At 47.4% G+C, this 15,669-nt stretch overlaps 1 protein-coding gene across 1 annotated transcript in view; it reads right to left on the minus strand.

Moving 5' to 3' along the window:
- Window positions 1-15,669, minus strand: part of LOC113566536 — a 38,197-nt gene that overhangs the window by 12,809 nt on the left and 9,719 nt on the right. Inside the window, exons 3-4 of the mRNA XM_026992564.1 lie at window positions 15,403-15,496; window positions 3,239-3,287 (exon numbers count right to left, since the gene is read on the minus strand). Of these exons, the coding sequence (XP_026848365.1) occupies window positions 3,239-3,287; window positions 15,403-15,496 (143 nt within the window). The remainder of the gene's footprint in view (window positions 1-3,238; window positions 3,288-15,402; window positions 15,497-15,669) is intronic.

Here is a 15,669-nt window from a genome sequence, read left to right on the forward strand (position 1 = left end):
GGGAAACCAGTTGGAAATTATTGAGGAGCGAAAAGAAATAACCCAATTCGAGTGCTATTTGAATCGCATTATCCTCATGTACCATACATACACGAGTATGTATGTACATACATCTAACAACTGCCTTCTGAATAGCTCCTATGATGGATTATGCGGAACTTCTAACCTCTAAATGATAGTAATCCGTTCAAAAGATTAATCCGTTCCTGTAGGTATGGACTTGTATCTGTATCTATTAATCTATTAGGAATTACATCCGAGGAGTCTTCTCTGTAGCTCTTCTTTTTCTGGACTTTATGGTTTTAACGGATAGATGGAATGGATACAAAAACTGGAAAGAGATATCAAAGAAAGAAGAGCATTCGATCCCATAGATAGCCATGTCTGTCTGTCCCTCTTGCTTGTCACCTAGTCTTTGGAGAGAGCTCTAAGAGATTCTAGGATTCCATGAAAATGTACGCAATATTTTTCTCCCTGTCTCTTCTTCTCTTTCGCTCTCTCTTCCAGTGTGACTTAGCAGGGTCCGGCTTGCACTATCCCTCTTCTTCCACCACTAGCTCTCTGCCGTTCGTTCTGAAGGGTTTTATCTTAGGATTCACCCAGACCTGTCCAACAATTACAAAATCAAATCAAATGGGGGAATCTGCATATACCATCGTTATCCCTATCCTAAAAACACCATCTAGCTTCTTAAACGGCTAGGATACAGGATGGAATGATAATACTCCTCCTCTCTTCTGTCAGGTCCATCCACCAGTCGGGTTCCTGTTTCGCTGATGAAATAAGAGGCGTATCTTTTGGCTGATCGCATACCCCCGGCAGAGGTCTAGGGCCTCGCACACAACACCGCTCGCCCACAGCACACCCACCGATGCCGCCTGCCTACCGCCTGGCCGTAGCCGTAGCACGAAGACGTAATCAACTTGTAAGCCCCGTTCGGGCCACACCAAAAGTGGCCAAGAGCCCCGCCTGGCTTCGATCTCGATCCACGTTAGGCTGGAAAAAGCTGCACCAGCGACGACAACGAGCATCATTACCATTTGGCATGCCATGGCATGGCAAGGCAAGGCAAGGCATGGCATGGCATGGAGGAAAATGCGAAACCCGTTTTCCATGGAAAGCAAAGAGGCAAATGTACACACACGAAAAAAAAATTAAGTCACCGGTAAAAAAAAAAAAGTGCAACTGCAAAATGCAACCGCAACTTTTGTGACGATCACCTACCCCGTTGCATGTGGCAGGTAAGGGGCAAGGGGGCAAGGGGCCGAGGGGGGCACCAGTGCTGGGGCAGTCGATTACTTCATCGTCCCGTCGCGTCGTCGCGTGCGCCAGAGAGAGAAAGTGGCAGGAAAAACGTTGCAAAAAACGAAAGAGAGAAAGAAAGAAACAAACAAAGACGACGAAAAAGAAAAACTGGAAAACCTGCTACGACGATCGGCAAGATGGCGTGTCATGGTTGTGCCTACTACCCCGGACAACAGCAACAACAATTTCCCCATTTCCCATTGCGGCCGCCGCAGAGCAGCGGACTGCGGGCTGCAGCGTGCAGCGTGCAGCGCAGTTTGTTGCAACTTCAGCCATGATTATGTGGCATTAACTTTTGGGTTACGCAACCAGGCAATGCAGCAATGCATGCAGCGGCAAATGGAAATTGCAAATCATATGATGCACCCCTCTGTCCCCCAGTGTGTGTGTGTGTGTGCGAGTGTGTGTGTGTGTGCACCGCAAAATGTTGCGCAAATGGAGTCGGGCAAGAAAACAACACCAACAACATTCAAACAACAACCGACTGAGAGACAGACCAGACGGAGGAAAACAAGGAAAACAACATCAGTGACGGCGACAACCAGCTGTATGGACGGGAGGGGGTTGGGACAGGATGGGGTGGAGGCAGGGTTGGGGGCTGGGGGTTGGGGGATGGCGGCGATCGTCGTCGTTGAACGTGAAAAGCGGAAAAGTTTTGCAGCTCTTGTGGCACATAAAACATTCAACGCGAAAGGAAAATGATATGCCAAAAAAGAAGCAAAAAAATGTACGAGTAGCGGGAGAAGGAGAAGTGGGAAGCAATCGGAACCGACTGAAGGGATGCCCTAACTGCAAGGAAAAGGGGACAGGTAGAGGAGAAGGGTTGTCTCTACTGAGACAAAAGAAAAACATAGCATACAAAATGGGCTAAAGGTAGGCTGGAGAGTACCTTATATCCGTAGAATATAGTACAAGAACACATCAGTTATCAGTGATAGATGGGTATCTGTGTTAGGTAAAATATGCCTAAAATTATACTTATTACTAGACATTAACTAAATAACCATTCCAAGGATATAAGATATATGTGTACATATATTTTATTTTAATGTTTACAAGCTTACTTTGTTGAGAATGCCACCAAAATACTTAAGTGTAAAAATATAAATAAATAAAATATATACAATTTTAGAAAACTTCAATTTTGGCTCCGTATATCTTCAGGTACAGCCAGCCATATCGATCGGAATAAAACATCCTATGAAAGGTTAACAATTCTGCTAAATTGTTAGGGATACAACAGACCGCTGCAAGTGCCGATTGAATATTTACAAAGAGCGCAAAGTATTTTCAAAAATACTTTGGGAATGTACATATTTCAAATTCCAAGAATGAGAACGTGATTTACTCATCTAGGCCTACAAGTTCATTTGTTAACCAACAGAATCTTCTGATGCCCAGATTCATGTAAATGTCTATCAGGTGAGCATCCACAGGCGAATGATTACGTGTTTTCCGACTAAGCCTTTTCTATGAAAGGAATACAATAGAATCTGGGCACATTGAGGGACACAAGCAATCATTTTTATGCAATACGTACTGGGTCCAGTTCCCAGGTAGGTATATCGTAATACCTCTAAGGAAGTATCATTGATCTACAGTCTTAATAAATGATTACGATCATGATCATATCTCTCTTCCAGCATCCCTTTATAGACAAGAAAAATGATCTTTGGGGCGGAAGAAGCTTGAATATCGATAGTAAATATAGGATATAGGACAAATACTAGGTATGTGTAGTGATCCGATCAAAGATCGTAATAGTACCCTCTGCAAGTGTATCCCAATGACAACCTGTGGGTCTCATGGGGTCACAGTGGTTGGAGTACACTTTATGCCGTTGGAGATAGGCGCGGTAAGGGGGTGGATTGGCGCGGAGGTATTACATAATTCTTCGATGGGGGGGCGGGGGATCGGGATCTCAATCACTCACCTGAATTGTGTGATCCTGCTAAGGTCTGCCTTTCCTCCGCCTGGCATGTCTGCAACGAGAGTGAAAGAGACAAAAGCACAGAGTGGAGGAGTGAGAAGAGGAATATCTTCAAATTCATGTTTACGTATAATACAATGCCCCACAACGCTACCACTGCCACCCCCATCCCCATCCCCGTCCCCACCCCCTTGTTCGAGTCTAGAATGCCTGCATGTGCAGCCGATTGCATTTCACTCTTGATTTCGTTTTTCGCTTTTGCTCGTTCGTTCGTTTGTTCGTTTGTTCGTTCGTTCGGTCGGTCGCTGGGTCGTTCGTGCAGGAAGAAGAAGCAGCAGCAGCAGCAGAAGCAGAGGCAGTGGCAGTGGCAGAGGCTGCAGCAGCGGCTGGCATGCATTAGAAGAGAGAGCAGCAGCGAGCGAGCTTTTAGAGAGCAAGCTCTCTTCTCTCTATGCTTGATGTCTCTCGCACACTGGCTGCAGTCTGCAAATGCAGCGCTGCTGACGTCGTCTCTGGTTATTCAATAGTGCTGCGCCTTTCTGTCTCTACCTCCCTATCTCTGTCTATCTGTGTCTGTGTGTGTCTGTGTCTATGCCTATGTGTTTTGTGCTTACGCTATCTGCCGCCATCGACGACGTCGCGACAACAACAACAGCAATAACAAACACATTGCCTCGCCATGGTATTGTACGTTGCCTATTGCCACTGCAACGACTGAAACGACCTCCTACAGGTCTTTGACCCACTGTTGACGAAGCTCTCTCGCCAGCCAGCCAGCTGCCTCTCTTGCTCTTACTCTCGGTGCCATTCTCTCCCTCTCCCTCTCCCCTCTCTCGCTCTCTCGCTCGCGTTGTGTTGTTGTTGAGATTTTCATTTGCACGTTGTTATTATTTTCCTCAGTTTGGTGGGTTTTGGGTTCTACTTCGCATTCTTTTTGCTGCTCCGTCCCGCTGCTTTTCCATCAGCCTATTGTTGTTCCCTTTCTGTTCTCCCTTTGGGGCTGCTTTCTTTCTTCGTTCTACCATTCTTTTGTTGCTGCTTCAATCCCTTTCATTGCGGCCCAAAAATTACTTGCATTTTCAATAGATGTACATATGTATGTATGTATGTATGCATGTGTGTGTGTGTGTATGTGTGTATGTAATTTGTTTTTTTAGAAGTTTCGAACGAGGATGCCAGCGTGGTGCACCTCCCAATAGTCTTTAATCTTCTCGCCCAGAAATATTATCTGCTTTCTGATGCTTCCCTCTTCCCCCTTCATTTGGACTGCTCATCTTTTTGCACTCAAACATCCCCATATTCGTGGTACTCTTCTCGACTTCCTCCCCACTTCTGCTTCTTCCCCCCTACTTCTGCTTCTTCCCCGCCACTCATCTTCAATAGAAAGCTCTCCATTACTTCGTTTGCTCTTCCTCCCACCGTTGCGCTTCATTCACTCCGTTATCCTTCTGCACTCCACCTGTTCCTTGCTCTTCCTTTCCCGAACAGGAACTGGGTTAGTTTGCCCACAATATTGCAGCTCCTTGTCTTCCGCCTTGCTCGACGTTCTCTCCACATCCAGATCCATCTTTCATTCATCTCTCTTTGTCTTTGAGCATCTGTTTGCATTTCGGGGCCCCAACACCCCACAATAGTTGTTTGTTGGACCCACCGGGAAGTGAGTTTAGTGCATTCTTAAGGGTGGAGCTGCTAGGTGTCAGGTGACAGGTGGCATGTGGCATGTGGCATGTGTAGCACGTTGACTTGTCTTTGCCATTAGAAACTGGCGCAGCCTTCGGACCCACTGTAACCACTCCAAACTTCTGATATGACACGAAGACAGGCACCGCACACACACTCGCACGCCGGCCTGTCCATATGTGTGCAGAGGGAGAGAAAAGGACAAAGCGATAGCGGCAGAGAAAGAGACAAATATAGAGACAAATCACTGCATTGCTCTATAAACTTTTAACCCAATTCTGAATGGCTTATTTACACACAGACGACGATGACTCTTTTTCTTCTTTTCTCTTCGTTTCCTTCGTTTTTCTTTATTTATACGCAACTACAGTGGAAGCCCCCTCGTAGGGACGTCCACGGCTGCAGACGAATTCCCCGTAGATAGTGCCGGTGTGTTCGGTGTCTGCCTTCTGTCTTTCCCATTTCTTATGGGAAATTATTACAGCGAATCAACGTCATTCGCGGAGCAGATTGTGTTCGTGTCGAGAGAGCTCCACTGTACTGTTCACTGAACTACTTCAATGCCTTAGTCCGCGCCTCTGCTTCCTCTATCGTGGGGCGTAGAAGTTCCTGCCCTTTCGGGTGCCTCGTTATTTATGGGGCTCGATTGAGTTCGAAGTATTTTTTCATTAATTTTTTATTTTTAACCTCAGCCCAAACAGGGCCAGGCGATGGCCCCAGCAGGGAAAGAGCAACTAGATAAGCACAAAATACAGAATGGATTGCACAGAAGAGCCAGAATTGATTGATCTTTCATCTTTCAGGTGCCTTAGGGATCATATCAGAGAACAAGTAGAAACTAGTGAGAACAACTTGTACCCCTATCAAACGAAGTAAAGGAAACCATTCCATCCAGTCACATCAATCACATCAGTTCTTGTTGCACATTCAGGCATAGATACAGTGGGGCTTATTGAAGAATTTATAGGAATATGCTCGCCATTGCACTTCAATTTTATCTCTGGCTCCGGCACTCTTTTGCCCCGTTTGTTTTTCTGTCCCGACCCGTCCCGTCCCTCGAGTAATCTCTATGCATTGTTCTTTCGTTTCGCTATCACTCGTTCAATGTTAGAGGAAAATAAAAATAGTGCAACTGAACTTATCGCGTGGTTCCCTTGAACCATGTCGAGTGCACCAGTTTCAGTTGGCCGCAAGAAGAGCCATTAACTGTGCAAGTAAATATGTTTTTCTTCTATATCTTTTCCCCAAAAGATTATGAAGTTAAGTTTGTGTTATTCCCAAAAGTCAATCTATTATAGCCAATAGATATTTCGAAAACAAGGTCAACATTGGAACAGACTCCCCTCTTTCTCTCTACATTTTTCCCACCTCTCATAGCAAGTGCGTGCAAAATTGAGAGAGATCGCGGTCTGTCCTAACAAAATCTCGTATCGTATGGTTCCTCGTAACTAAAGAATAAATGCTCTGCTTTCCAGCATAGATACAGCCAGGCGTGTGAGTGGTATAGACATAGGTATAGGTATATCATAGGTATAGACACAAGGATTCCCGATTCCAGTTAGGGCTCCCATGACCCGGCCTAGTTCAAACCGCCACATACATACTCGTACATGATTATTTGCACAATCTCTATTAAATCGCAATCTATGCTATTATTTTTAACAATGCATGCTATTAGTTCGCACTTAGACGGAGCGGCCACCATTGATGGACACCAAAGGCTGGAGACGTGCAGCGTCCAGTCCAGTCCAGCCTGCTTGTTTCTCCTCAAATACAACGAGTGCGAGCCTGAAGTAGGGATATCGGTTACCGCTTTCAGAGATATGCAGCTCAGAAATGAACCACAGATACAAATCATGGCTGAAGAGATGGCACCACTCGTCTCCGATACGAATGGGTAGCATCCGAGCATCTAAATATATGTATTTACCAGATGCAGGGAGCCTTTCATCCTTTGATCAGATACTGTCTGGCGACGTTTAGCTTTTCGACTGCCGGCGGAATCCTTAATTCCGTCCATTGTTTTTCGGGAGGGTATCAAAAGGTGCCGCACATTATGCATGCATGATGTTTGAAGTGGGGTGGCTGGTGGGAGCCAGGGATGGCACTGGCACTGGCACTGGCACTGGCGCGGGTATGCTTATGCCCATGTGTGCTGGCTGCTTGTTTATTTGTTTTTTTTTTGTGGTGGGGTGTGGTGGGGTGTGGTGGGGCGGGGTGGGGTGTATGCCTCTGCCTGGGTCTGGCTGGGGGCCTACAGTGGCATGCATGCATTGCCCTCTGTCTGCATTGCCGACGCCTGCAACAGCGACTGCAACAACAGCAACATTTGTCGAGTGCCGACTACTGCCCTACATTCAAGGCAACGACTCGGAGATAAGCACACGCATACAGAGCCCCACACATGCCACAGGGAGAGGTTCAAGAGAGAGTGGGCGGGCAAAGGAGGGGGTGGGGACTGGGGACTGGGGGAGGGAGGCAAACTGCCACTGCCATTCAACTGGCAGACACTTCTATGGGGCATCCAAACGTTGGGGCCACACACACACACACACACACACACACACACAGCCATATGTAGCCACACAAATTGTGCTTCAAGTTCCAGACACTGGTTCCTGCACACACACACACACACAAACAGATGCATATACGTATACATAGACATATGCGCGCCTGTGTTTGTGTAGACATTCTAAGCGGTCATAGTCCCAGTAAACTTTCGCTGGCCACATGCATGAGAGTGCTGGGGGGACGGCGCGGAGTGGTAGCCTGTGGGTGGTAGGTGGTGGCACACTGGCAAGGCTAGTGGCATGCCATGCGGTGGGGTGGCTGAGAGTGGAGTGCAGTAGATCGGGTTGGACTGAGTTTTAATTCTTCTTCTTATTCTTTTGTTGTTTTTGTTGTTTTTGTTTTGGGCTAGCAGAGTGGGCGGGGCGTAGGTGGAGGACACAGGAAGACAGGACCCAGATGAGAGGGCGGAGGGACAGTTCTGGGCGTGGGGTTGGCTGGGGGTGGGGCTGATGCCGATAGTTAGCCAACTAACTAGGGTAGGGGAGGGGAGTGAACAGAACTGAAATTGCCACAAATACAGACTTCATGTGGTGGCAGCAGCCCCCAAAGGAGAGGCCGTGCTGCTAGCCGTAGCCCTACATCATCCGCATGTAAATGGTGGCCCCACGTGGGTGATAATCATATACACAGGCACACAGGCACGGGCATGTGCCAGAGTGGCCATCTGTGTGGGCGGAGGTTGATGAATTTTGCAAGAGACTCGCAGCGTGGGTGGTCCTCGCACAGTTAGGCCTATACCTATAGCACAACTACTGCTTTAACAAAAATAACAAGCCGTTATACATCAATATGAATTATTCTAAGGTTGAGAATAGAACCTGTTCATCTTGGAATCTACTGTATGCACGAGAGGTGAAGCCCAAAAAGGGCTGCAACAATATACATGTCGTGTGCATGCTCGTCTATCACTTTATGAGGTTGGCGCTTAAATGCATCTAAACAGTCCTGTCTAGTAGCAGGACCTTTGCCGGGTTATAGCCCTCTGTGATTACAAATGCCCTTCTGTGGAGTAAGCCTATGGGGCTTTTCAATGTTTTTCAACCATTATTGGTGAAGGTAAGGCTATTTTCGTAGGTTCCCTTCTAGAGGAAAGAGTGGAGCAATGGAAAACTTTCCTCACTGGCCTTCGCTCTCCCTCTCTCTCATTCTGTCGCTTTGCCGGCAATAATACTGTCTTCCGTTTCGGGTGTGACGCATTAAATTTCACCTAAACTTGAATAGAAAATTTTCATGATCAACAGCCATGATGAGGGGCCCAAAAACACGAAGAAAAAAAAAATAACACAGACAGATACAATGCAGAGAAGAGTCTCATCCATGGGGTAATCAAGCCGAGGCATCTGCAAGATGAGGCCAGAAGAGATGAGAAGAGCAGAGTAGTATAAGGGGAGGGGGAGAGGGCTAGGCTGCCAATTAACTCTCTCACACACACACACACTGAGGTGGAGTAAAAGTGAACGGACAAGTTCAAGTTTACTTTCTGGAGAAAGAGAAGCAGCAACAAGCCACAACAAGCAACAAGAGCAAAAGAAACGCACAAAAATTAAGCTACCCAAAAAAAAAATAAAATAAAATAAAGGGCGACAGAATGACGCGAGAGCAGCAGCAGCAGCAGCAGCAGCACTCGCCGCAGACAAGCAGGAGGGAAAGAGATGCAGACAGCGACAGAGATGGTGGAGCTTGAAGGTGTGGCAAGTCATGTTTGAACTCGCACACACACACACACACACGTAGAGGCGAGCGTAGGCACATGTCTGGGCTTGACCCCCGAATAAGAGACGATGCAAAAGATGTTTGAACTGTAACTGTAACCGGTTTCTGGTGTCTGTTTCTGCTATTGGGGGGGTCTGGCCGGGCCTGGCTCCAACCATCATTTACAAGCCGCCGCCACATCTGGAAAGGTGATCGGGTGGCGGGTGTGTGTGAAGGCAGACCAAAGGAAAGCTGTCATAAAACAGCTGTCATAAAAGACATACCTACTGTAGGTTTCCCCTCAAAGCAAAACTCTCGAATGCCCTTACCGTGGGTTAAAGCCAGCATCCCAGAAGCAAAGCCCACAACGCCAGCACACTGGCCAAATAATTCCCTCGATATCTTATGAATTTCAGCAGTATATCGGTTCAGTGTAGGTACATAATTCCAAGTCATTTCCAACCATTGTCACCAGCTTGAGTGGAGTACATTTTAAACAGACTAAACTGGTTCTAATACAGTGTTTATGGCGTGTAATCCCTGGTGAACTTTCCCCCAAATAAAGCCATCATAAATTGACGTTGATCCCCAGCTGGAAAGAGTATGCTGAGAGCTTCAGGTGCGACTGCGTTGACCCCTCCGCCAAGCCAAAGTCATAGACGCCAGACTCCACCCAAACCACTGCCAATCACCATTTCCCTTGACATTTCTTTTGTCTACCAGTTTTGGTTAGTTTGGTTAGCGGACCGCCGCTGCTTTTGTTGCCGTTGCTGTTGCCGTTGCCAAAAGGGCGTATGGTTGTTGCCCATTAAACGTTCATTGACTTCGAACGATGGTCAAAAAAACAAAAGACACAAAAAACCCACGAAAATACAAAATAAAGCGTTTCAAAGTATCCCAACGAATTGTGGCATGCAATTGCAGGCTGGTTTCTTAAACGGCAAAAATGCCCACACTCGATAGCGGGGATCATCCGAGAAAGTTGGATCTTGGATTTCAGTTCAGGGAGCTCCTAGTATCTACGATTGGGATGGACTTGCAGACAATACCTACGGATCAAGACCAGCTGCCCCGGCAAACCATTTTCCGCAGTATTGAGAACATTGTGTGGTGTGGGAGCATGTGCGAATGGACTTCGGGAACAGGTTTGTATCTGCATTCTTGGTTCCATGGTTCTGGGGGTGTCTCTGTTTGCACCAATCAGCGCTTTCGGATGAGCGATATATGCAATATTTGGCTCGTACTCGAATGCGAGACAAACGCCGTGACACGAGAGTTGTATACACTAGATATATATAGTATATATTCGTATAAATACCTATGCGTACTCGATTGCTACTATATCATCTGATAAGTACCGGAACTTTGTACCATCTCTGGGCATTATATACCATATGTATGTACGTGTGCATGTTTTTCGTTTTGTGACTAATTTCGCATCAAATTTTGGACACACTAGCCCCACTCTTCTGCCGTCCCCTTCGCCTCCCGTACGTATGTACGTGCATAACTGTACTTGGGGGGTTTTTTCAAGTACAGTACTAAAAAAAACGCCGACAGAGGCGAGTCGTCGTAATTGATGTGAAAGTGAAATTTTTCCATTTTGTTGTTGTTTTCTTTCTTTTTTCGGAGCTTAGCTTACACTATTTTTGGTGGGGCAGGGACAGGGAACGGGCAGGGGTCAAAGCCGAGCGACGCTCATTACGGATGACCATAACCTTAAGATTGCTGCAAGCGGAGGGGGGAGAGAGGTTGATCGCAGCTGTTTGCTAGATGCTGAGATGATGGATCCGATGCTGCTGCCGCTGCTCAGGTAAGCCCTCTCCCAGTCCTTACCCAGTTGCACTGAAATAAAAGAAAAGGCAGAGGTGCCCCAGGAGAAGCGGTAAGCAGCAGCAGCATATGACCCCCCCGCCCCCATCCACCACCCCTCGGGGGGGGAGCAGAGAGAACACACACAGAACGAACGCCAGCAGCGGCAGTGGCAGCGACAGCGACAGCGACATCGACGCCAACCGAAGCCAGCGCCGCAGCAGCGTCGTCGCAACGGGTTCAATGGCTGACCCAATTTCAGTCACACAGCGCCGAAAGAGAGCGCGCCGTGGGGAGAGTGGAGTAGTGTGTCGAGAGTGGTGGAGTCGTCTCTCCATCCGAGCGAACGGGAATCATCGTGTGTTGTGAAAGCCATAGCCAGAGGGAGACGGCGCGACGAGCTTAGGCAGCTGAGCAGAACGTGTCGAGCATAAAGCAGAGCAGCCCCATGCAAGTTCAGTGAGTGATCGCCTGCTCTCCGTCTCTCTCTCGCTCTCGCTCTCTCGCTCTGTCTCTGTGTCTCTTCCTCTTTGATTGCTTCTAACTAGAGTTGTTGCTGTTGCTGTTGCTGTCGCAGAGTTGCATTTGTTGTTGTTGTTGTTGCTGTTGCTGTTATTACTCTTGATTGACATTCCATGCGGTTGTTACTGTTGTTGTTACGGGATTTGTTCATGCGCAACGAGTTCGTTGTTACTTTTATGTAATTTCTTTTCATTTCTTTTTTTTTTGTCCGCCTGTCTGGTTTTGTACTTGCCCTTTTTCCATTCACTTTCTTTGCCAGCCAGCACAAGAGCGAAAGATAGCTCACAAGGAGAGGGAGAGAGAGACGGATGGTGGGAAAGTGGGATCGGCTTGAACAGTTATCCCACAGCACAGCCATTGAAGATCTAATGACCGAAGGAGGGAAGGCGGGAAGAGAGGGCGAGCTTAAAGCCAGGAAGAGCTTCCATGGTTACATTTCAGAGAGCGAGAGCTTGGGAACGGTGGCAAGGGAGAGCTTTAGCTCGCAATGGATCACTTATCCATTGAATGCTGAAATTTAATATTATTACTGACTCTAAATGTCCCAGCTTCCAGCAGGATAGTGAGAGCAGAGCGAAGGACAGTATGAAACACCTCGTGCGCTGTCCTCCAACCCCGCAGGCTAATATGTACATAGTTTTTTTTTACTTGCGATTACGTGAAAGTTTATTGAACTTTCGATTTCGCTGAAAAATGCAATACAAAGCAACGGCAGCGGCAGCAGCAGCAGCAGCAAAAAGCTTACACCAATGCAGCAGGCCCAGGGCGTGTGAGGGTCTTAGTGAGTCGCTCGGTCAACGAGTCAATGGCGGCTGTTGGCAATTGCCGCCCCCCGAGGCAGCCGTCGGAGCGAGGTTAGGCGCGGCGACGAGTCGAACCGCCACGAACCGAATCCAATCGAATCACAAATGCAGACCATGAGAAAATCCAACATGAAACAGAAACACACAGCAACAACAAAAACGGGAAAATGTGCAAAAAAAAAAATGAACTAGACAAGCCAACGGTGGCGGGAGAGGGGGGGGCAGCAGGCCAGGGCAGGCACTGCCACGACCAGAGAATACCCTTTGGCCCGGCTCTAGTGACCGGCAGGATTCACTATTAGTCGGAGCGGGGAAACTTATATATCGAATAAGATAAGATTGATTCGAGTCATTCGAGTAATCAATTCTTCTAGGGTTCTCTCTTACTTTGCTCATAAGGAATCGATTATTATTAAACCTATGCATACTTTAAGTATTGAAATCGTTACCTATAACCCTATACCCAGGCAGATGAATATGTAGGGAGGATTCAATCAGTGCAGGGTTCTAGTGGAATACTCTTTGATTATTGTCAAAGCTAATCGTTGAATCGGTTAATCGGTTAGGATATCCAAACCGGTTGGAAAACTCTGAAGAAACGCTTTATTCAAGTCGATAGCGAAACAAACTCGCATGCAGCGCTGATGAGGTTTACGGCTTTCACCTTACCCCAACCCAAAGTAATCCTTTTAAACGTTCGAGGTTACTGCCAAAAACGATTACCCTGACACCCCGTGAATACTCTCATATGTGGGTACGTGTGTCAACGAGCTTGATAGTGTTAGTGTCTTCCTGTTAAAGTTCAAGCTTTGCGCTGGTGGTGTTCCAAAATATGTCTTGGATTGGATTTTCGGTTAATTTGAATAAAGCCACAATCGCTTGACGACAAAAGCAAGCTAACTAAATACTATATATACACAGCCAAGGCTAAATTTGTTTCGTTTTTATACCCTGTATTCAGGGCTACATTAAATGATCAGCATCGACAGTCCTAGATCTCAGGGACTACAAGCAACCGGATTTCGTGTCCAGACTCCTGTGGTATCACGCTGTTTCAGCTCTATTTCAAATTTCTATTTGGATTAGCGGGTTAATAGAGATATGTATATACATATATTGGTATACAGAGACTGAGTACCGGGTATCTTAGTGTCGATGCACGTGTGCCTCGACTCAAGCGTCCCGTCGGGTTATTCCCTTGAGCTGGCATCTTGGCATCAAAGTCAAACACAGGAATAGTACAGGAATAGCCCGTACGATTTTTGTATTTTTTGCCACACTTTCCATTGCATAAGTCCATGTTGAAGGAGAGGAGAATGGAGGTGGGTGTGCAGCGAAGAAAAGAGAGGGAAGGAGGAGCAGGAGTGAGGGTTTTGTGGGGCCTGTTGGGGTTCACGGAGTGGAGTGCAGTGCAGAGGAGTGGAGTGGAGTGGTGCCAGTCAAATGCACTTCCCAGTGGACACTTCCCAGTCTGTCCATCCATCGCTATTAGCCCCAACAGCAAGGCACCTTCCCTTCACATCCCTTCCCTTCCCTTCGCTCCCCCACTCGCTCGCTTTGGCTTTGGCTGCAATTTCAATTGCAAAGCATGAAATTGTTGTACTTCCTTGTTTGCATGCAACATACACGTACACCAACAACAGCGGCCAACTGCCACCTTACCACCCGCCCCACTCACCCTTGCCACCACCCCCCCCCACACATACCGACTCCCTCCGCTGCCCGACCTCGACATGGCCCGGCCTTCCTGGTGCACACACACGTCCCTCTCTGGCATGCAACTGCTTGCACTAGTCGTTTTCTTCATACATACATACATACATACATATGCACATACTTGTATGTATGTCATGCACGTCATTGCATGTTCGCCAACGCATCGTTACCCCAGCCAGCGGCAGCAACCCACCGCCTCCCTCCGCTACCTCCCACCCCCCCTTGCACATTTCGACTACTGTGCCACTGGCTCTTTCATCACGGCAATTGGCGTCACTGCCTGCCTGCCTGACTGACTGCGACTGCAACGACTGAAGCGACGGCGAAGCGACGGCAACGGCAACGGCGACGGCGACTGCAGCCGGCTGCAGTTTGCATCATCACCTTGTGCCGTTGTCAGGGCATTGGCACAGTTTTTTCACTCACTCACACACACACACACACACACACACACGGGGGGATTTTTTTCCTTTTTCTTTTGCATTGCATCTATTTCGGCTTTGGATTTTTCTGGTTGTTGCTTTTTCCCTCTCTCCTAGACACCCACCACTCCCACCCCTTTCGCAGTCAAGTCGCAGTCGACGTTTAAGTTGTTTTGCCATTGCAGTCGATGGATGGATGGATGGATGGTTGGATGGATGGATGGATGGATGGGGAAGCGATAGTGTGACCAGCTGTGCGGGGACAGTTGAAAGTGTGACCAGGTTCGCTTCGCTGCTGCACTCTCGACACACAACTAGCTTAAAGGAATTATTTTATTTACACACACTATCCCAAACAACCTTAAAATAGGTATATTGTACTTATAATATGTATATCATTATTTTGGCACACAAATTATGCCCACTGTATGCCCATTTATCTAATCGATTTCTGCCTCAAATCGATAATATATTTGCGCACATCGGAGTTTCGTCTATTTTCTATGTCGCAGTTGTAATTTTGTACAATGAAAATATCAATTGTTCAAGCTGTGAGTCTCCTCTAGTTTGTACATCACATCGACCTCCTCCAAGAATGTTAGTCGGAAAAGATCTATAGCTAGAAATCTGGTAATCAAAGATCGAAAACCTCCACAGGACCCACAGGTCCAAGGCACCCAAAATCAAAGAATCTTAATCACAATCCTATGCAGAAGATCGTCCGCTCTTCGGGTGCACAAGTCGGAACATCTTTGTGCACATCATGCACTACCCCGTTTCTGGCTAAGGGTATTCATCGCTTCCCCAGCATTCGAACAACAAGTTTGCCACGAGTTAGGATACCGCAGATGCTGCTTGGGGGGGGGCGGAGGATGGTGGCCCGTGGGGCAACTACTTGTGCCGATCTGCGACGGGTCTGGGCGGGTGGAAAAGTCTTGACACTTACCGGGTGAACCAAGGCGGCGGAGGATGCAAAAAATGCTGACGACGACAACCGCAAGGAGGAGGCGACGTCTGGCTTTTCGCTCGAATGAATATGGCTGCAACGAGAAGGAAGAAGAAGACGATGGCGATGAGTAATTATGTAACGAAAATGGGAAAGTAGCGGTAGTGGGAACCACTGCTTAGAGTGTACACTGAAAAAACGAACTCAATTCAACGCCAAAGAACAGTTCGATCTTAACACATACAAATCTGATCTGATTGTAGAAGG

This window comes from Drosophila persimilis, unplaced genomic scaffold, assembly GCF_003286085.1.
Source record: "Drosophila persimilis strain 14011-0111.01,24,50 unplaced genomic scaffold, DperRS2 tig00000766-arrow-arrow-pilon, whole genome shotgun sequence".
NCBI classification, from domain to species: Eukaryota; Metazoa; Arthropoda; class Insecta; order Diptera; family Drosophilidae; genus Drosophila; species Drosophila persimilis.